The following is a 22,203-nucleotide window of genomic DNA, read 5'->3' on the forward strand; positions in this document are numbered from 1 at the left end:
TGATAGATGATGGGTGGAAGGACAGATGATGGGTGGGAGGATGGATGGGAAGTGGAAGGAAGGATGGAAGGTGGAAGGATGGATGGGAGGTGGGAGGAAGGACGATAGATGATGGGTGGAAGGACAGATGATGGGTGGGAGAATGGATGATGAGTAGACGGATGAGGGGGTAGGAGGATGCCCAACCTTGGTCTGCCCCCTGCCACCCTGCCCGGCTCTACCTGCTGCTGTTGTGCCCGGAGGTCACCGATCTCCTTCTGATCCTCCTCATGGAGCCGCTTCATGTCCTCCCACGACTGCTGCAGCAGGTTACGTTCCCGCAGCAGCTGTCCGTTCTCCCGCCTCAGCATGTCCACATCATCCTTCAGCTGGGTCTGGTCGCTCAAGAGCCGGCTGTGGAGTGTGCTACAACCCCATACGCACAGTGAAACGCAGCCAGCCTCCAACCCCTGCCAGCTCCGCTGCTCTCGCCCCTCCACATCCCAGTACTCCCAGTACCCACGATGGGAGACCATAGCAACCAGGGCAGCAGCACTCAGAGGCAGGCCAAAGCCTGGTATCAGCCAAATGCCAGAAAGAACCACACTGTTTGTAAAAACCTAATACCAAAAAGGGCACATGGATGAAGACCAAGGCAATGAGATGAGCCCTTACCTGGCACAGGCCTAGCCCCTCTAAGTACTGAGGCCTGGGCAAAGTCAGCAGGTGGGCAGGTAAAGCAGGTCAGTACCCTTAGAGCGACCCCAGGAGACCAAAGGGGAACAGGCCCATCTGCCTCTCCTGCAGCAGGAGCTGCAGCAAATCTCTGGACAGCGACCCAGGAGCCCAGCCATCTGTCTGGCTTCCTGCCTCATTTTCAATCCCTTTCCTGCCAGTTGTGCTTCCGCGGCTGTCACTAGCTGGTATGAAGAGTTCGCATCTCAGTCTGTACTTAGAAAAACCGAGACCCAAAGACCCCAACCTGCTTGCTGAAGGCCCACTAAGTGCCATGAGGCAGTCCCACTCACTGATAGAAGTCGGTCTCCTTGGCCACCTCCTCGCACCTCTTCAAGGCATTGGTGTGCTGCTTCTGCAGGCTCTGCAGGTCCGACATGGCCCGGACGCACTGGATCTTCAGCCTCTCGTAGTCGGGATTCAGCCTGTGGTAGGGCCTGACCCAGACAGCAGTAGTGAACGCAGGCCCTGGGATCACTCGGACAAGGGATGTCTCTGCCCAGGGAGCCTCCGGCCCAGTGTCCCTGGATACCGGTTTCCTATGCACCCCAACCACCTGGCGCGTGGTCAACTCAAGACATCCTGGCCTCCCCGGACCCACAGGAGGAGAACAATGATACATGGCCTTGGTTGCCTGGGCTCCTTGCTCGAGCCTGGAGAAGGTACTGTCTTTTCTAGCAGCTCCCGGGGAGACCGCACAACTGGCCTTCACCCACAGTGGGCACCCCAGAAACCTGTGAGGAAGCTTTTCCTTTTTTTAGGGAAGTGTCAACCTTGGGAACTTATCAAAACAGCAAGACCCAGACCAATTACACTGGCATCCTTGGGGTGTCACACCTTGGGGGTGTGACCCAGACACCAGAACGGGGTCTCCAGTGTGCAGCTACTGTTGAGGACACTGGCCGGGAGCACTGCTTCTCAGATGTGTTAGAAGTCCAAATCCTCAGGTCAGTTCCAGAACTCCTGAATCAGATGCTTGAGGGGCGGGACGGAGGGAGACCTAACCAGGAACCTGAGCTTTAACAAGCCCTCTGGGGATGCCAGTGCACGCGTCAGGGTGAGAGCCAGCCCTACAGCCAGCGTCAGTAACCCTGCTCTGCGGAGGGCCAGAGAGCAAACACGGCAGGCTCTGCCAGCCATCCAGGCTCTGGGGAACCCCGTGCTCTGCCTCGGTGACACGAAGGCAGGCACTGGACAATATGCACTCTAGCACGCGGTGTCTCTGCAGGCCTTGCCTCTGTGCTGAGGACCGTATCGTCATCAAAGTAAGCTCAGCTGGCTGGATTTGCCACCCCAATATCACCCCAGAGGAACTTCCTCAGGACAAGGCACACACATGCCTGATGTTCCTAAAGGCAATCCCCCTCCCCTCAGAATCCCTAGCAAAATCTCCTAGAAGGATGAATCAGACTGTTTCCCTCCTCCTCCATGAAGCCCTCCTGGGTGGGGAGGTGGGGAAAGACACTCCCTTTGCCTCACCCTATGGACCTGGTACCCACATCTAAATCCCAAAAAAGGAAGTAATCAAAGATTTTCTCCAAAACCACAAAGGAGCGAAATATACCCTCCTAAAACACACGTGGCAGGAACAATGAACATTGGCACATGCAACAATCCATGCAGCAGTAAGAGGAGAGGCACGTGCAGACACACAGATGCACAGGCAGACTGCTCGAGGGCTCAGCACGGCGACAACTGCCTCCATGAGGGCAGGACCATAGACAAGCAACAGAAAAGGATACTGAACAAGTATACTGCTCTGGTGCTGGAAGGTGGAGGCCTCAAGAGGGACAGTGACAAGCCCGAGGCCACGCAACCAGCCCGTGAGGAGGCACCAGACTGGGACCAGGCCTCACCAGCTGCTGCCAAAGCTACCCACCGAATCGTCACCTGCAGAGGACGAGTGCATGACAGACACCCACACTTCACAAGCTCTGCGTCATGTGACTCAGGCCTGGACAGGGCTGATCTGCCTTGGGATGGGGCTCCAGTTTGGCTTGGAGGAAGCTTAACCTCCCCCGACCCAGGGCTGCAAGGACAGCATTTCCAAGGGACGGGGGAGTGAGGCAAAGGGACACTCTGGCAGTGCAGCACGGACCCCGGGGAGCTAAGGATGAGTGCCTGGCAGGGAGGGGCTGCTGGCGTGATGGCCTCGGGGGAGTAGCCCTGGTCCATCGGGCCTGGGCAGGGGAGCAGGTGCGATCACTACCTCTTATCAAAGGTCGTCCCGTGGGTTGCGAAAGCCAGGCGCTTCCGCAGTTCATTCCTCTCTCGGGTCATCAGCCGAAGCTGAATGGAGAGGTTCTCCACCTTCTCGTTCACCTGACGGTCTGTGAGGAGGGGTGGCGGGGATGGCGCCTTCCCGGTGGTACCTGGGGGAGGGGAAAATAAATAATACAGTGACCTGGCATTTAGATAGCACTTGCTAGGTCTGCCAGGCACTGTTCCGAGCCCTTGGCCTGCATCAGCTGTGCCCAACAACCCTACCAGGTGGGTCCTGCTGGCATCTGCCTTTCAGATGACACCAAGTCTGGAATAAGAGGGGGACCAGAGACCTAAGCCCAGGCTGCCTGCTCCAGCACCCCAGGATCACCCACCCATTTTGCTGGCCATGACTGGGGACCCCCACTCTCTTCCCAGCATGACATTGACACCTCCAAGATAGAACCCCTTGGGCCCCGATCTGCGTGTTTTTGCCTGGTCTGGAAACAGCAGCTATCCCCAACCCCTGGGCATGGAGAGGCCAGCCTAAGGCCTGAGCAGAATAAAATGCACGGCTTGAGGAAGAAGGGCCAGGTGGGACCCAGAGAAGCTTCTGGGGCCAAAGACAGCTGGCCCTGAAGCTGGGGCCCAAGGTCTGTGTTCCCACCCCCACCCCAACCAGGGCTGAATACGCTACACAGCTCCCTTCTCCAACCTCTCCAAATGACCAGAGGACCTGCCCCAGGCAGCCCAGGGCTGTGGGCTCAGAGAAGGCTCTCTGGCAAAGCTGCCCATGGCTAAGTCAGTGTGACGTGATGCAGGTAAATCCTGGGGCCTCTGGCTGCGCAGTCCATCTCAGGCCCTCATCACCTGCACCCAGGACTGTCAAAGGAAACCCCATGCCTTATGGTATTACTAAGGACCAGCAGCAACAGTGACCACCAGTAGTAGCACCTCTGAAAAGATCCAAATCCTTTTCTAAGGAGGAAGCATCTCACTCAAATGTCCCAAAAAACAGAGACAAAATCCATGGTGCTTTTATCTTTAACTCTGTCCACACATTCACCCAGGATATCCGTTAACCCTCAGGGATCCAAGGCAGGGTCACAGGAACTCACGGCAGCCATCGCATTTTATGGATGTGACCTGGGAGGCCAATCACCCCAGGGAAAACAGTGTTTGTCTCCCCAGCAGCCCTAGAATGTGTGAAGGGCAAGATGCGGTTTTCTGAACCTGGGCCATCGTGACCACAAGCCCCGCAGCTGATCCTTTTGGCCGAGTGCTCATGTAAACCAAGCGTCCCCCAGAATAAAAGATGGGCACTCAGTTGTGGCCTCATGTCCTCCAGGAGTGCCAGGGAAGATGGGGACTTGGACACTTTGGCGGGGGGGCGGGGGCAGACCAGATCACGGTGTGAGACAGGAGCTCCCACCTCTCAGCTCAGCATTATCCCAGGTGGGAACCCCAACCACCTGATCTGGTACCCGCAAAAGTGCATTTATTACAGACCCACCACCACTGTAGTGGTTGGGGCTGCTGGGCTCCAGGCCTGGCCCAGATGGGTCAGAATGCCATCTGAGGTGTGGCCCACGACCAGCAATGCCCACGAGCATCTCCCCTGAACCCTACACAGTTCTACGCCACAACCTAAGAAGCCTCCCCTCCCCTTTTCGCAAAAGACCCTGACCCTCACCCCTGCCCCCAGAGTTCTGGAAAGCAGCTCATTACAGCTGTACAGGCTTCCTCCTCTGGCAAATGAAGTCACTTGTATGAGCCTTAACCCAGAGCCAGGTCTACACTATCAACTGACCTGCAACAGCATAGCCGGCACTCGGACAGATGAGGCTTCCTCTGGACATATGTCCAGTACCCCTTCTGCTGATGCCTGTGAGTCACGCTCTAACCAACTTCAGGGGGCAACGATCCATGTGCGACAGAAAAACCCAAGAGAGTGGGATGAAAAGACAAAGAGCTTCTGGAAATGGGGTATTTCCATGTTCACGGTCAGATGCCAACCCACACAGCAGCAGCCTACACAGATGTCCCGGGCATTAACATCCCAAACCCAGGTGGGCACTCACATTGTCATCCCTGTCTACAGCTGAGAAACGGAGGCCTGGCAAGATCAGGGAACTGACTCAAACTTGCACAGAAAGAGCCAGCAATGCCCAGGGATGGGAGCCCAGGCACCTAGGTCCAGAGCACACGCTCTCTGCCTCAGTGCCTCACTACTCCCTGAACAACAGCCACAACTAGTACTTACTTCCTGCTTGGCATTTTCTAAAATGCATCCCAAACCCTTAAGAAAGCTACTGCTGTTAGTCCCATTTACAAATCACAAAACAAAAACTTATCAAGATCAAATGAACTATCCAGGTCACAGAGCCAGTAAATGACAGCACTGAGTTTTGGACCTCCCTCTACCTACCTGACACCAGAGCCAAGGTCTTCACCTAAAGGTTCACAAACTTTTTGATCTTAGGACTGCTTTACATACAATCTTAAAAATGACTGAGGACTCCTAAGGGCTTTTGTTTACATGAGTTATAACTCTCTAATGAGAGCTACCAGATTAAAAATTAAAACTAAGAATTTTAAAAATCTATTAATTTTAAAATAACCGAAAATCCATTCCATGTTGACATAAATTTTTTTTCCTATGAAAAATTAACCACCCTTTCCATTACAAAACAAAAAATGTAGCAAGAAGAGGGACATTGGGGCACCTGAGGGGCTCAGTCAATTAATCATCCGACTCCTGATCTCAGTTCAGGTCTTGATCTTGGGGTCGTGAGTTCAAGCCTCGTCTTGGGCTCCACACTGGGTGTAGAGCCTACTTTAAAAAAAAAAAAAGAGTGGCATCACTTTGCAACTTTCTAACGCTGTTGGTATCTGGCCTCATAGAGATAGCTGGAGTCTCTCGGCCGTGCAGTACTGCACGCAGGACAGATGCACCTGTAGAAAAGTCTGCTTGACAGCAAAGTCTGCGTGAGGATGAGAGTCAAAAAGGGAAGTGGTATCTTGTATCATTAAGAAAACAGTTTTGCCCTCACAGGCCTCCTGAAAGGACCTCAGGGACACCACGCCATGCTTTGAGAACAGGTGCTCTGTGCCATAATCAAGTCCAAGAAGTATCACAGAAACATCAACTCAAGAGTTTCAGAGATGAAAAGCACAGCAGGCTCAGCAACTTGCCTCCAGGGAGATGAAGAATTTTCACCCCACTGGGGGAAGAAGGCAAAAGAAAGATGCAGCCCTTCCTTGGCTTTTGAGGAAGCTGGAGAGAGAAGCAGCAGGACAGAGATCGGGGTCATCAGGTCTGTCCCCACACACAGCTGATTCAGGCCCACAGCACCCTGCCAGGGACGTGCTACGACCATCCCCTGAGAACCTGACACCCATAAAAACTGTACAGCCAGGAACGTGGTGCACGCCCAGACAAACGTGGCGCAGGCTCAAGACCCAGGGCCCCCACCCTGACACTACACTGCCTCCCGACAGGTAGCGCTCCAAAGGGCTGAGCACACCCGAGATACATACAGGTCTGAGAAGCCATCAAACTCAGGGGGCCCCTGACTCAGGGGGCCATGCTGCCTGGATGCCTACCGTTCCACAGTCAGGAGGGTGGAGGGCCACAGGGCACCTCAGGAAGAATCCCAAGATGGGCTAAGCCTGGATATGCCAAATTAATGGCAAGTGGTCCAGAAAATCCTCTCCATTCAGTCAATTAAAAATAAAGTTTTTCTAGGGACCTGAGTGGCTCAGTCCACTAAGCATCTGATGTCAACTCAGGTCACGTTCTCAGGGTCCTGCGATCGAGCCCCATGTTGGGCTCGAGCTCAGCAGGGAGCCTGCTTCTCCCTCTGTCCCTTCCTCTGCCGGTGCAATTTATACCTCGATGACGAGACTTCTTAAAAACCCACACTAACGGGGCGCCTGGGTGGCTCAGTGGGTTAAGCCGCTGCCTTTAGCTCAGGTCATGATCTCAGGGTCCTGGGATCGAGCCCTGCATCGGGCTCTCTGCTCAGCAGGGAGCCTGCTTCCTCCTCTCTCTCTGACTGCCTCTCTGCCTGCTTGTGATCTCTGTCAAATAAATAAATAAAATCTTAAAAAAAAAAAAAAAAAACCACACTAACAACAAAACCTGCAGTGTCCCAAACAGAAGCCACCCTCCCAGGAGTGGTGTGGTCACTGGAGTTGTGGACCGTCAGCCCTCCCCACCCCCTCAGTACCTTACCACAGGTACAGCAGACAGCTTAAAGAACAAGCAAATACGAACTCACATCAGGGGAGTTGTCCATAGAAACTGCAAACGGCTTTCCCTCAGCTCTCCTATCCCTGCATAGTTGTTCTTTTGGATTCAAATGCAAAAGTGTCCACTCTTCCCGACTTTACTCCTTCCTCTTTCCAATCTGGAAGCCACTCAAAAAAGCAGATTTTTTTTCTTTTTCTTTCAGGATTTTATTTGTCAGAGAGAGCGAGCACAAGCAAGGGGAGCAGCAGGCGTCGGGAGAATCAGGCTCCTCACTAAGCAAGGAGCCCAACACAGGACTTGATCCCAGGACCCTGGGATCATGACCTGAGCCAAGGGCAGACGCTTAACCGACTGAGCCACCCAGGCACCAGAGAAGGTAGAGGTCTTTCTTCCTTTCTGTATCCAGGATGGAGTCCAAGGGGTAAGGGACTTAGACCACATTAAAATGGGGGTGCTTCAGAGATCCCAAGAGAGCAGGCACAGGCTCTGGATTTTGGAGGCATCACACCAGGCCTTGGCATGAGAGGGAGAGCAGGAGCAGAATCCGGCAGGGAGACAGAGCAGGCCCCTTTCACCACATGAGTCCTAGCTCTGTCTCCCAGTTGCCATGGCTGGTGCGGCCACCTCCACAGACCACTGAGGCTCAGCAAGGTACTTGGCAGCTGGGTAGTCTCCGCCAGAAGCCCCTTTGTCCTTAGCTCCCTCACCACCACATGTCAGCTGAAGGCCTCCCCCTCTGTCTTATTTACAGCTAGACAAATCACAACTCTGCTCCAGAACCCTATGGGCCCATGGTGCCAGAGCCGAGGAGAACACTGGTCATGGCCGAAAGCAGTTAGGTGGAGTGGCCATGCCCAGCTAAGCTTCCTGGCTATGTCCAGGCCCCCGCTCTCAGGGGAGAAGCGAAGCAGGGGCAGAACGTGGTCATCAGGGGCAGCAGCAAGCAAAACCAAGCCACCGTCCTCTCCAGCCCAGGAGAGCCAGAACCATCAGGAGAGACACAGTCTCTCATCATGAACCAGGGTTTCTGAAAGCACCTAATGTCACGAACATGTGAAAAGGTACATCTCAGGCCTAGCCAGACCTCCTAACTCAGAAACCCAGGATGTGCAGTCAGCACTCCCATCCAGGCGATTCTGATGCCTGCTCAAGTTTGAGAACCTCTGGCCTGGACCAAAGTGGCATCTGCTGGACAGTGGCTTTCTTCCCCCTCGTTTTACTGGCTGTCCCGTAGCTACTGCCCATTGATGACACGCAGGGAGGGCCCCTTCCCCAGGGAGCCCAGGGAGATGCCCCCCCAAGTCAGTCAGGACAGGACAGAGGCCCAGCTTCTCCCAGGACTGAGCGTCCAGCAGCTGCAGCCACGCCCACCTCTCACGGAAAACACTTGTTCTCCAAGCAGATGCTCGACTTGGGGTCTGCTCTGCAAAAACCCGAACCAAGAGAGGCAAGCACTGGCCTCTTGCCCTCTTGCTTCCTCACTGCTCCTACTTCTGAGGCACCACTCCTAGAAGGCCCAACACAAGGCCCACCTCCTCCGCGAAATGGACTCCAACGCCCCTCGTCAGACATAGCTGCTCCCGCTCCTGAGCTGTTCGTTTCGTTCGAATTTCACTCAGAGTGCAGTGGCGGCTGGCTTCCCTCTCTGGTCCTATGGCCTGAATGCCAGTGTCTCCCCACCAAAATCCCAACAACCCCCCAGGTGTGAGATTAGGAGGCGGGGCCTTCAGGAAGTGATTAGGTCATGAGAGAGGAGAATCCCACATGAGCGGAACTAGTGTCCTCCTAAAAGGACCCAGAGAGCTCTCTCCCCCATCTCCCCGTGACGACACAGGAGGAAGACGCCATCCGTGGAGCTGAAACAGGCCCTCACCAGACGCGGCATTTGCCTCGACCTTGAACTGCCAGCCTCCAGAACGGTGACCAACAGATGTCTGTGGTTCCCCAGCAGCCCAGTCGATGGTGGTCTGCTTTGGCAGCCTGGATGGACTGAGACACCCAGAGGACTGTGAGGTCAGGGGCCAGAGCTCTCTATGACTGCTCTAAGCACTAAGCATGTGCTCCAAAAGAAGTGCTCCCATTCTTTGGAGGAACTGAGAAAACAGGCCTCCGACCCAAAGGCCCAGGAAAGGAAGGGTCAGAAGGCCCAAGGAGTCGAGGTGAGAACCTGCCTGCGTGATGACTCATGGCACTTCCCATGCTAACCAGCAGCTGCACTTTCAAGGAATCTCCCCTAGGACACAGAGGAAGGCCTCCAGCTGCTTCTCTTGCCAACAAGCCAAGAGACCTCTTTGTTTAATAAGAAACCTTTCCTGTTGCCTCAATCTGTATAAAATTTAAAGCTCATTTTATAAATGCTACCCAAGAATGTCTATTCTCCTTAAAACTTCCCCAGTTGTTCCAGATCAGAAATAGAAGGCACCTGAGAAATCAGGTCAGGATGAACGGAGAAAAAAATATCAACTGCCTTAAACGAATGTGTGCTCCCGGGGCAGATCCCTGAGGCCTACCCACGGGACAGGTTACCGACGGACGGGCTGCATGGGCTGGGGGAGGCCTCCAAGAAGCCACACGCGCTCAGCTGATGAAAACTGCTGAAAAAGGTGTCCGCAGAAAGAATCTGGGTTAGCACAGGCATGGTGAGCTGTTAGCCGTGTCCCGCTGAGAGCCGAAAGGGGACAGGCCACCTGCAGACCTAATGCTAGCCAGGCAGCCGACCGGGCAGCAACTATTGCAGAGAAGACTCAACACCCAAGGCTTCCTCTACCAATTTTCTCTTATGTGGACTGTAACTAGTCATTCTTTTTCCACATGGGGTTTGTTAAGGAGACATAAGTGGGAAAGGGGAGGAGATTTCCATTAATTGTTGGTGTTTTGTATTTTTAAAAATTTTATTTATTTATTTGCAGAGAGTACACACAAGCAGGGGGAGCAGTAGGCAGAGGGAGAAGCAGGCTCCCTGCTGAGCAAGAAGCCCCATGCAGGACTCGATCCCAGGACCCCGGGATCATGACCTGAGCCGAAGGCAGATGCTTAACTGAATGAGCCACCCAGGTGTCCCACGGAAGTGATGCTTTTATCATAAGACATTGCTCCTGCCTTGCCTTAGCTTTGTGGAGAGACCGTGAACAAACAAGAACAGCCAGTCTCCATCTGCCTAGGGGAAGAGCATCGCCTGTCATCAGGTGAGGCTGAGCCAGGAGGAATCCTCCAGGAGGCAGAGGAGCGGTCCCCATGGCTAACCCCATAGCTCATTCCATTCCAAGGGACAGGTCCAAGCCAGCCACAGACATTCCAGCGCCCTGGTCAGGGAAGACATCAGGCCAGCCCACCTCAGACTGGGAGACCTGTTAAATGTAGATGCCGGGCGCCATGCTCAGAGCTTCTGATGCAGCAGGTATGGGGCGGAGCTCAGGAATTGGCATCTCAAACAAGGGCCTGAGTGCTGCTGGTCCAGGGACCACATCGCACGAGCCACTGCTTAGGGCACAGACGAGTGATCCAGCGCAGTCAGTGTGAGGAGAGCCTGCCGGGAAATTTCTGGGAAGGTTGCTTTGCTGATAAGGAGACACGAGAGGACCCTCTTCATCCTCCGGACCCTTGTGATGACAGATGTTCTTTTATCTGCTCTGTCCAGTATGGCAGCCACTAGTCACAGGTGACCAGAGAGCACTTGAAATGTAGCAAGTGTTACTGTGGAAACTAGAAACGTTAATTTTAGTTTATTTTCATTCAATTTAAATAGCCACCTGTGGCCAGTGGCTCCTACAAGGGACCCTGCAGCCCCAGACACTGTCACATCTAGACGTGACAGCTGGAGCTGCGGCTACAGGTACCCTGCCATCAGCCTGACCCAGACACACACAGGGGCTCCCAGAACCCCGTCCCGGGGTGCTCAGCCCAACCTCAGTGGATTCTTATTATGTGAGAACACACATTTCTTTGTTGTTTAAGGCAGGGTGAGCAAGTATTCCCTATTGCTACAGCCAAAGGTCTCCTGGCTGATACAGCCACAAGGACATTGAAGTCAGCCTGCAGAACCATGGGGCTACTCATCCCAAGGATGATGTCAACTGCTGGCATAGGAACGAGAGAAGCTGGGCGCCTGGGTGGCTCAGTCAGTTAAGCATCTGCCTTTGGCTCAGGTCATTATCCCAGGGTCCTGGGATAGAGCCCCACATCGGGGCTCCCTACTCAGCGGGAAGCCTGCTTCTCCCTCTCCCACTCCCCCTGCTTATGTTCCCTCTCTCGCTGTGTCTCTCCCTGTCAAATAAATAAATATAATCTTAAAAAAAAAAAAGATTGGAATGGACCTTTATGGGGAAAAAGAAAAAAAAGAACAAAAGAAGCAAGACTTGGGTTCTGGTGAGCTGAAGAGGGTCTGACCCAAAGGAATGCAACCAGACCGTTCAGCATTCAAGATCTGGGCACCAACACCCAAGGCTCAGCCTCCAACAGGAAGTCCACAGCACTGCCTTCTGCCTGCTTGCCAACCAGCATCTGGGGACACTGCTGACCCCTCCTTCCCAAGGACTGAACCAGCTTCAGGTACGTGTGGAACCAACCAGCAGGTGGTTGACATGAAGCTTCTTCTAGAAGCTGCGAAGCTCTAACAGCATAAAAAATATCTTCACACTCCTGCTTGAAATTCCACAATTAATTGGTGTGGTTTAAGTAACACCTCTCTCTTTGGAGAGACTAATGCAAACGTTCCTAAGAAAGGTACCATGTTAAGCCCTAAAGTGTTGACGAGATGAGTTTGTCAACTCTCTGTCACATCACTGCCCCTTGTTCCCAAGAGTGAGCATGATGGAGGCAAGAGAGGTGCACTCAGGGTTGAACAGCTTCGATTTTCCAAAAGTCCACATCGCCGTTCCACCCATCCGGACTGCCCCACCCCAGGGGCTTCCTGGGGGCTGGTCCCATGTTAGAAATTCCAACAACCCCACCATTTGGCCGGTGGACCCACAGCAGGCGGCACAAAGGATAAAGACTGAAGCTCTGACCTATGGTCCCAGAAGAGTCCTCCCTGAACCCTGCACAGGGATGAGGGACCTGTGCCTGGCCTCACTGTTGAAATCCTGACCCCCTAGTAAACGTGAATGTGACCTTATTGGAGATACAGTCTCTGCCGATGATCAGGTGAAGATGAGGTCAGCCTGGAGTAAGACTGGTGTCCCTCTGAAAAGAGGAGATCTGCAGACAGACACGCACAAGGGGAGAACACCACGTGAAGACAAGGGCAGAGACTGGGATGACACACCGGCCGGCAGGAGGAAGGACCGAGGCCCGGGGCAGACGCTGCCCGGATGCCATGTGAGCCGAGAGAGGCCGCACTTCCGCCTTGTCGGCACTTGGCTACAGCATCCCAGAGGGTACCGCGCTCCCTCCCTCCCGGCACTGGCCTCACCGGGCTGAGCTCGCTCACTGCCTTTACTCACAAAACCACCTTCCCCGCGGACCCCAAGATCCACAGGCACGGGGACCATGTGTGCCCTAGTCCCCACGAATTCCAAGCCCACTTGTAGCTCAGCAGAGGTACTGGCTAAGTGCCCGTCGAATTAACACATTAAAGGTCTGCCCCTGACGGGGTCTGGAGTCCTTCGCAAGAGCATCCACTTTCCCATCTGTCTATGCGCAGGAGATAATAATTGGACTGGATGACCTCCGGGGGCCTTTCCCACTACAGACACTCCAGCACTCTCTACCGAAGGTGTATCCATCCATCAGGGTCCGATCAGGACATGAGAAGCCACACGAGGGTGTTAAACAGAGGGCACGTGATGCAGGAATGGGTCCCAGAGGTGCGGGAAGGCTGGGAGACTGGGACAACCTTCCTGCTGGGACGTTTTCAGTGAAGGGAAAGCAGGACCAGCTGTGGGCTTCTGGAAACACATGGATGGGCTACTCCTGTCCCCAAGGCAACACATGGCCCAGGGGACTGTTCTGCTTATAAAAGACAGTCCCAAGAGGGGCCATTCTCATGGACAGTGGTAATAAGGCACTAGGTTGGGGCGAGGGGGACAACAAACTCACTGAAAAATCCCAAACCCTGACAAAGTGAAGGAATGGTAGGACACAGCTTCCCCCCTGCACCTGCCAGCACCAGATTCCTGCCCTCCTCCGTTAGAAGGATGTGCTGCTGACGGGGAAGGTGTGAATGGAATCAACAGAAGATGGCCCCATGAATGATCCGACAGGTGAGGCCGACTTCCCCCTCCGGAGACTCAGGGCTACCTCAGCTCACACCCAGCCTCTCGCCCCGGACCCACCCAGTGCCCTCCAGGAAGGAGGGGTGCCCGGGGTACTCACCCACACTGCTGAGAGAGCTGCTGCTTTCTGAGTCTGAGGGCATGATGGACAAGACGCTGTAGGTGGAGCCTGGGGACAGAAGGACAGACCATTTGTTACTAATTCCAAACTACTGCCAGACCAACTGATTTTTCAATCAGCGCCAGACTGAGAACCAACACCAAGTCAGGGACTAGAAATTGGATCTAAGGGGCCAGGTAGGTGTGGTCAGCAGGATCTAGTCCGTGGTACTTCTGCCTGGCCTCGCACCTCACCTTTCCACCACCCTCCTGCCCTGGAAACTTATCCACGCACAGAGGGAACTTGAAGCCCATCGGTTGCCTCTCCTTAAGACTTCTGGGGAAAAGCTTAGCAAGGGAACAACATGCCTCAGGTTAAAAAAGGGTCTGGGGATTTCCTGCAGATCTTTATCAGTTCGATGCTGGCTTCCGTGCAGGGAGGAACAGGGTAGAAGTTAAACATCTACGAACTATTTGTTCTTTCTGCCCCAGTGTTCTGCTCTCGGGTTCTGGCTATATTTAAGCTCAGTCTTTCCTAATTTAGTGAGCGACTGCCCCCTTATTAAAAATTACTCATAAAATTATGAGCAATTACACTGTCACGAAAGCCAAGAAGCCTCTTTTTTGGCCAACACTTAATGTTGTTACCTCAGTATTGGACACACAACCGCACCACAGTTCAGTTTGAATTCAAGGGTTATCTAAGCTAGGATGTTACCCGCCTCGCATCAGTATAGCCTCTGGGTAAAGAAACCCCATTTCCAAACCAGCTCTCATCCACACAAGTAACTGGGTCACACTGAGCAAGTTGCTTGTTTTCTGGAATTCTGCTCCCTGGCCTATACAAGGAAGGGGTTCAACCCTTATAAGACGGCTTATAAGACACCTCAGGATTACACTTTCCCCGGATGGTGTGCTTTGTCTGTGACTAGAGGTGACACCAAGTTAAAAGGGAGAACCCACCCAAGACTATCTTGGGAACTGAGATGGTGGGTCAAAGAAAACAAGATAATGGCAGGAATGCAATGTTTTGTCCTTGGAACCAAAAGAACTACGGAGGGAAGAGGTGTGTGCACCACGCAGAGCAGAGCGCAGAGCAGAGCATAGAGCCGGTGAGCTACAGATGGGATTTTTGCAGTAAAGCCTTTGAACAAGCCTCAGGGCTCTGAGGAGGAAAAGCAGCCAAGAACTAATGAGATCCAGGGCTCCAGAACCAGAAAGGTGGGGGCTAGATTTGAGGCTTCTCTCCCACCTCAACTCTTGACTAGCTACCTAATACTTGCATACCCTCCGAAAGGACGGTAAAGGGATGAAGTGGGGGAGAGGAAGAAGGAGACTCATGGGGACAGGGAGGGAGGAAACCATCAGGGTGACAAGAGACCCAGAGCAGAGGGGGAGGAGGAGATGTAGGGCAGACAGACGGGTAGCCCTGGTATACTGGCATGCAGGGGAGCTGGCAGGTGTGCCCCCCACCCACCCAGAAAAAGAGATGAAAGCCCAGAGCAAAAAGAAAAAAAACAAGGAAAAGGGACTTTGGTAACAGTGAGAACTAGGACAGTGGCCGGCATGACTGGTGGACTCGTTATCAAATTTTCTGAGACTCTCTTAAAAAACTGTGGGTGTTATGCTGTTCTATATTTGTCCAAACCCCTGGAATGTGCAACACCACAAGTGAAACCTAATGTAAACTACAGAGTCTGGGCAACAACGGTGTGTCAGTGCGGGTTCATCAACGATAACAAACGTACCACTCCGGGGCATGGTGCTGACAGTGGGCAAGGCTGCACACATGTAGAGACAGGGGGTCAGGGGGGAGGGAATTCTTTCTGCTTTCCCCTCAATTTTGCTGTGAATCTAAAAGGCTCTAAAAAAATTTTTTTTATTAAAAAAAAAAAAGAAGAAGAAGAAGAACCTGTGGATGTTTTACATGGATGAAGAGGAAGACTTAGGGAGTAGACAGATGTTGTTTTCAGACAGGACTGTCAAAGGGCTCCATCTGTGCCGAATGGCATCTGGCAACAGGACAGAACATGGCAGGGGGTGCTGGAGAAGGCCGCGGCTGGGGGCGCCCAACTGTCAGGCCTGGCTCGGTCCCAAGAGACCTGGAAAGCGCGGGACCTCCTTGACACACACCTCACTTCACCGAGGCCCCCTGCCCGGCCTGGCCTGGTCCGGAGGCCACAGGAGGGTTCTGCCCATCACTCAAAGGGAGAAGGAACCAGAAAACTCCATTCAGCCCTGAAATTCCTTGATCCCACCAGAAAATGAATAGCAGGGGCGCCTGGGTGGCTCAGTGGGTTAAGCTGCTGCCTTCGGCTCAGGTCATGATCTCAGGGTCCTGGGATCGAGTCCCGCATCGGGCTCTCTGCTCATCGGAGAGCCTGCTTCCTCCTCTCTCTCTCTCTCTCTCTGCCTGCCTCTCTGCCTACTTGTGATCTCTCTCTGTGAAATAAATAAATAAAATCTTTAAAAAAAAAAAAAAAAAGAAAATGAATAGCAACGTTCAATGAAATACCTCTTGTATTTCAGGTTCCACCCACATGATTCATGTTGCTGTCCATTCAACATCTCTGCGTTTTTGTCTCAACAAAACAATGAGCACCACCAGTTTCCCCAATCATCTCTCTTCTCATACCATGAAGGGCAGTAAGTATTGCATAAGGATTGGTGAAGCAAAGTCAGGTAGAATTCGGGCACTCCGTTGGTATCTTCAAAGGACAGAAACGTCAACACAATGCCGATTTTCTCAACTCAATCGACAGTCTCTTATTTTTTTTATGTGGACAAGGAAGGCTAGCCAGTTGGTATGTTGGTGGACTGTTTTCGAAAGATGCCTACTCAGAAAAGGAGGCACAAATAAACTCTCCCACTCAAACCTCCCAGATCTCTGAGCTGGGCGCGATCATGCTTGCGACACCACGCTCCCTGCAGAAAGCCTCGCTCTTCCTGACTACGGGCATCAGAAGAGCCCAATCTTCCAGTAAAGCACCCCTCCTCATCAAGACGTCTCTTTCCTCCCCCATGGCCAGTTTCCACTGTTAATTACACTTGGCAGACATCCTTGTCTCTCTCCGCCCATCTCCCTTCCTGGTTGGGGGAGTCAACGGGCCAACCAACACATTCTGTTCTTCTTCCCTGTCCCTGAAGTCCTCCTGCCGAGGTTCTGGGGCATGACCTGGGGTGACGTGACATCTCTATCTGCATCTCTGGGCATCTCCGCCCCCGAGTTGGCTGGCAGGGCTCCTAGGAGCTGGGGGCTGGCAGGGAGTGATGCAAATTGGACAGGGCCCAGTTTTTACAATGTTCCCAGGGCCTTAGACGTCATTCAGAGGGGGAAAAAAGGCCCAAAGACGACGTTGTCTTGATCATGCTTTGTCTCTGCTGCTATTGTTGTCTTAAAAAGCCTATGTGGTCAGGATGTCGGGAAAAGGCAAGAGGAGAGACGCTTCTCCAAAGTCACGTGGTGTCCTTTCAAAGCCAGTGGCTTTTGAAGGGCGGGTGTCAGGCGTCATCTACCTCTGAGGTTTCACAATTGAATCTGGAGGCCAATAGGAGTCTCATCTCACAGGTGCACACTTCCCAGCCCCCCAAAATTTCCTCAGGAGTTCCACAAAGACACCCACGTCCCACATGCTCTGAAACCTAAGGCATACGCTCCACCTGGCAGAAAGGCCCAGACTAACGAGGGCTTTGAAATTGGCCTGGCTCCCCCCTGGCACTGACCCCACTCCCTCCCCATGCTCCCCCACACCCCCACAGGACAGCCAGGCACTGCCACTCGGGATGCTCCCACAAACCCAGACAAGCCTGTGCACAGATCCTCAGAAGACTCATGAAGAAGTCAGATGACCTGGAAACATTTCCAGGAAAGGAGAGCAGAGCATAAGCCTAGATTTTTCATGGACAGGTAAACAGAGAGAGACACAGGGAAGGCCTCTACTGCCATTGGGACTACCGGGGGACCCAAGCAAAGGGCAGGTTCTGATGTGGGCAGATGAGGGGGGCCTGAGACTCTGCATTTCTAACAAGCCCCCAGGGCAAGGGGTCCACACACAGAATAAATGCAGGGCAGCAGGGCGCCAAAGCTCCCCAGAGTCATCAGGTCGGAAGCCAGTGCGAGCTATGGCAGAGGTCCTGAAACAGAGCCGGCAAACCCTGAGACCCACGCATTGTCTGCATCCTTCCCAAGAGCCCAGCCCCTACTGTGTTTACCCTATGACTCAGCCCCACTGGGTCACGGAGACCACTTCAAAAGAACTTTCAGTAAAATCACCAGAGCGATAACGGAATGGCCCAGTCTGCAGCCCATGGGGCCCAAGAGAGACAAACTTAGCTTGTCACCTAATACACCCCTCCGTTCACCTGGAGCTTATTATACAGGCCCCGTGACTCATACTTCCTCCCCATGAAAACCAGAAGCATCGAAGGGACTTGATCCAGCCTGGAGCCAGCACGCAGAGTCCTCCCTGTGCTCCGGGAGGGTGAGGAGAGGCTGGCCTGCCGAATGGACCCAAGACAGCGCCAGATCGCTGGGAGCACCTGCATCTCCCCGACAAGCATCTATGAAGAAGAGGATGAAAGCAGGCTGCAAGTGCACTGGGAAGGCAGGCAGCCTGGCCCTGGCACCCTCTCCTCATTCACACCTGAGGATCCCCAGCCAGGGCACAGATGACCGAGGGCTTCCGAGTTCTCGTACTCACATGTGCCCATCAGGTTCCTGCCATGAGCCTGAGCCCTGCAAGGCCCTCGGACCAGGCCTGGGAAAGAAGACAAGCCAGGAACTCAGCAGGCTACCCAGTTGCTGTGAAACTCTGCATAAGTCTCTTCTCCTCTCTGAGCCTGGGTCACTCGGCTGTCAAGGAAGGCAATAATGACTAGAAGTCCCACATGGGTGCCAGCCTGCCTGGGCTAAACTCCCAATTCTGCCACATGGCTGTGTGCCTTTGGGTTAGTCACTCGGCTCCCCCTTGCCACCATGTGCCCATCTGTCAAATGGGTTAGTAAGAGTACTTACCTAATAGAGGAATCTACAGAGTTCACGTGGAAAGGGCCTGAAACAGCACCTGGCACGAGTGCTCTATGTGCTAGCTGCCTCCACTGTAGTCAAACCAGACCTTCCCACCCTGCCGTTCTCAATCCTCTGGTTACTGAAATTGATAGCTGTACTAGAGTGACAAGGTCAAACAGGTTAGGATAACACACTGCCAGACTATACAGTACTCAACTAATAATGATAATAATAATAATAATAATAATAGTAACAGCAGCTAATAGACACTGAGCACTATTAAGTATCAAGTTGTGCTAAGCACTTGGCATGCACTGTCCCAGTGAATTCCTAAAACAACCCTGAGGCTGTCATTAGGTCCATTTTACGGAGGGGAAAACTAAGGGTTAGGATAATTAAGAAACTTGCGTAAGGTCTTGATAGAGCCGATAGGAGTATGGACAAGATAGAAGCCCAGTTTAGCCCAAAGTCTTCGATCTTGATCCCTACACCCAACGCTGCTGCCAGGCTCTGAAGGTGGAAGGGCAGTCACGGGAGGCTTCATGGAGGAAGCAGCCTGGAGCTGGCCCTGGAGGATGGTGAACTTGGACAAGCACCCGAGAAGCCAACTCAGCTTGGAAGAAACACAGGCAGAGCCTGTCCCCCTGTGCAAGCAGAAAGTCTCCGAACAGAGCCAGCCCCTCTGGACCCCCACCCCACCTCACCCTCCTTCCCCCACCAAGAAGACACCCAATAGGCACTGCTGAGGCGGCATTGCTGAGCCAGAGCTGTGGCTACAGCTGGGCAGACGGGGAGAGGAGCCATGGCTCCATGGCCCTGACCTGTGCTGTTGCTTCCTGCCCACCCCAACAGCCAGGGCCATGCTGGGGGCAGAGGCCAGTCCCAGAGCATGGACACGCTCATCCAACAAGCACCAACTCCGTGAGCTGCAGAGACGAGGAAGGAGGCAAGAGCATGAGGAATGCTGTGTGCTGTGCAGAGAACACCTCCCTGCTTCTGAGGGCCATGGGAGGTAGTGGGAGGGTGCCCCCCCATCTGCCGACGAGAAGCCCTCCTGCAGAATCACAGGCTCAGTGCAGCCACACATCTCCCCAAGGCCTCAGCTTCCTTCCCTTTAAATATATGGCCCAAGGCTGTGGACACAGACCAAACTAGGAGGCTGACAAGCCCCAACATGTCAGAGAGGTATGGGGTGACCACGGCCCCGGAAGTGAGCAGCCAGAACATGGCACAGCTGTTAAGGAAGTCCTGCTTCCCGCACCCTCTGTGCCTGCCTCAGGACGGGAAAATCACCTTCTCCCCAGCATGCACAGGAAGGCCGGCAACAAATAGGAGGCCTGCTGTTCCGGGTCAGGTGAAGACGCACCCCCCCAGTGTGCATAATCCAGCCCCCAAAGTGTCAGGTTTGTAAGTAAAGACCCCATTAGTCTTCCCCAACTGAGAAACAGCTGCAGTATTCTCTGCAAAGTGTAGAACAAGAATAATGAGTTTGCTAAGATATCACAGTAAGGATGCTTGCTTCTCCCTTTTTGAGGTCATGACAAGAACCAGTAGCCCATCTTTCAAAGGTGAAAGGGGGGTGTTCGTTTCCTAGCTAAGTGGAGTGTTAACCTCCAAGTGTGCAATTGAGACATGTGCGGGGGTAGTGTGAAGGACGCCTGTGGGGCTCTAGGCTCACTCCTTCACCCCCTCTCACTGGACTCTGGAATCAACCAGGAGATAAGGGACTGACTACCTGACCCTGACTGAGGAAACTCCCAGATGTCAGTGCTGTCGCCTGTGACCCAATCCCATCTCCCACCAAAACTGGCCCCCAAAGCGGAAGTCTGAAAAGGTAGGGAAAACACGACATGCGCACCCAGAACTGATCACCCAGTGAGATTAAAATAAAGACCCTTCTCTCACTGTCAGGCCTTTGAGTCCTCCCCTCCCGCAAGGCACAAGATGATGGAAGTTTGTTGAATTTCCAGAGATTAAAAACAGCAGTCAGGGGGCGCCTGGGTGGCTCAGTGGGTTGAGCCTCTGCCTTCAGCTCGGGTCATGATCCCGGGGTCCTGGGATTGAGTCCCGCATGGGGCTCTCTGCTCGGCGGGGAGCCTGTTTCCCTTCCTCTCTCTCTGCCTGCCTCTCTGCCTACTTGTGATCTCTCTCTGTCAGATAAATAAAAATCTTAAAAAAAAACCAGCAGTCAGAAAGCTTCCTTCCCCTCATCAGCTGGGAAAAGCTGGACGCTTTCTTTGTTGTCTCCCTGTCAGAGCAGCTAAGCTCCAGGATGGGAGTAGCGGGAGAAACTGGGACCATCAACTTGGTGCCAAGTGGGAACACCTCCCAGTTCTGGATTTCTGTCACCCAAAACAAGCCCTCTTTTCCATCATTTCCCAGCTGGGCTGGGTCATAATTCTGCACCTAGGACGTGGCCCAAGCAGGGTCTGGTGGGCTCCCTGGGAGGGAAGCTAGGTCAGCATTTATAGCTGGAGGTGGGGGTTAGGGGGATGCTTGGGACAGGTGTTAAAGAGTCTCCTACTAAATGCAATCATCTAGGTGCCTGGTGGCTCAGTTGGTTAAAGATCTGCCTTCAGCTCAGGTCATGATCCCAGGACCCTGGGATCAAATCCCATGTCAGTCTCCTCCCTTTCCCTCTGCCTGCCACTCCCCCTGCTTGTGCTCATTCTCTCTCTCTCTCTCTCTATTTCTCTCTGTCAAACAAATAAATAAAATCTTTCAAAATAAAATAAAACACAATTATTTAGAGGCATGTTCCCCACCAATGAGTGTGACCAAGCCTGGCCAGCATCCCCCAAACCAGAGCTCATGACCGCTGCCCTTGTGACACCTCATGCCCCTGGTGTAGCAACAAGGATACAGCAAGAGGGAACAGGGAACCAGAGCAACACAAACACCCAGGGGGCCACCAAGCCGCCACGATGCCGCTGATGGACAAGTCGCTACAGCACATCTGCCCAAGAATAAACTTCTAACCAACACCTAGCACTGCCAGCTCCCTCCAGCTCTCAACTGGGACTCCCTCTCCGCTACTCAGTAAGGGGGGAAGAGGCTACCTCCTCCCCACAGACTACCACCAGGAGTGTGCGGCCCTGCACCATCACGGGGCATCAACACGAGCGCCGGCTCTAGCCAGGCCCCCACGCTGTGTGGACTGGGGCAAGTGCTTTCCACTTTCTGGGCCTAATGTCCTTGTTTATAAAGCAGGAAGAATGATGAGTATGAGGGCCAAAGGAGTAAAGAGAGGTAAAGGCCCAAGGACAAAGCCAGACACAGGGCAAACACCCTAGGATCAAGTCCTGCATCAGGCTCCTTGCTCGGCAGAGTCTGCTCCTCCTTCCCCCTGCTTATTCTCTCTCTTTCTCTCTCTCTCAGACAAAAAAAAAAAGAATAAAATCTTAAGAAAAAAAAAAGGGCAGCAGTCGGGCTCCCTGCTCAGCGGGAGGACTGCTTCTCCCTCCGCCCCTCCCCCTTATGCTCTCCCTCTCTCTAATAAATAAATAAAATCTTAAAAAAAAAAACAAAAACAAAAAACGTTGGAGGAGGGGGCGCCTGGGTGGCTCAGTGGGTTAAGCCTCTGCCTTCGGCTCAGGTCATGATTTCAGTGTCCTGGGATGGAGCCCCACATCGGGCTCTCTGCTCAGCGGGGAGCCTGCTTCCCCCTCTCCCTCTCCCTGCCTCTCTGCCTGCTTGTGATCTCTGTCAAATAA

At 53.4% G+C, this 22,203-nt stretch overlaps 1 protein-coding gene across 4 annotated transcripts in view; it reads right to left on the bottom strand.

The window, feature by feature from the left end:
* DLG5 (discs large MAGUK scaffold protein 5) overlaps positions 1-22,203 on the bottom strand; it is a 116,917-nt gene that overhangs the window by 53,381 nt on the left and 41,333 nt on the right. For all 4 annotated transcript variants that reach the window (XM_047702110.1, XM_047702109.1, XM_047702112.1 and 1 more), the window contains 4 exons: positions 13,484-13,552; positions 2,924-3,086; positions 1,008-1,151; positions 222-405 (listed from right to left, as the gene is read on the bottom strand). In XM_047702110.1, the coding sequence (XP_047558066.1) occupies positions 222-405; positions 1,008-1,151; positions 2,924-3,086; positions 13,484-13,552 (560 nt within the window). The remainder of the gene's footprint in view (positions 1-221; positions 406-1,007; positions 1,152-2,923; positions 3,087-13,483; positions 13,553-22,203) is intronic.

This window comes from Lutra lutra, chromosome 14, assembly GCF_902655055.1.
Source record: "Lutra lutra chromosome 14, mLutLut1.2, whole genome shotgun sequence".
NCBI classification, from domain to species: Eukaryota; Metazoa; Chordata; class Mammalia; order Carnivora; family Mustelidae; genus Lutra; species Lutra lutra.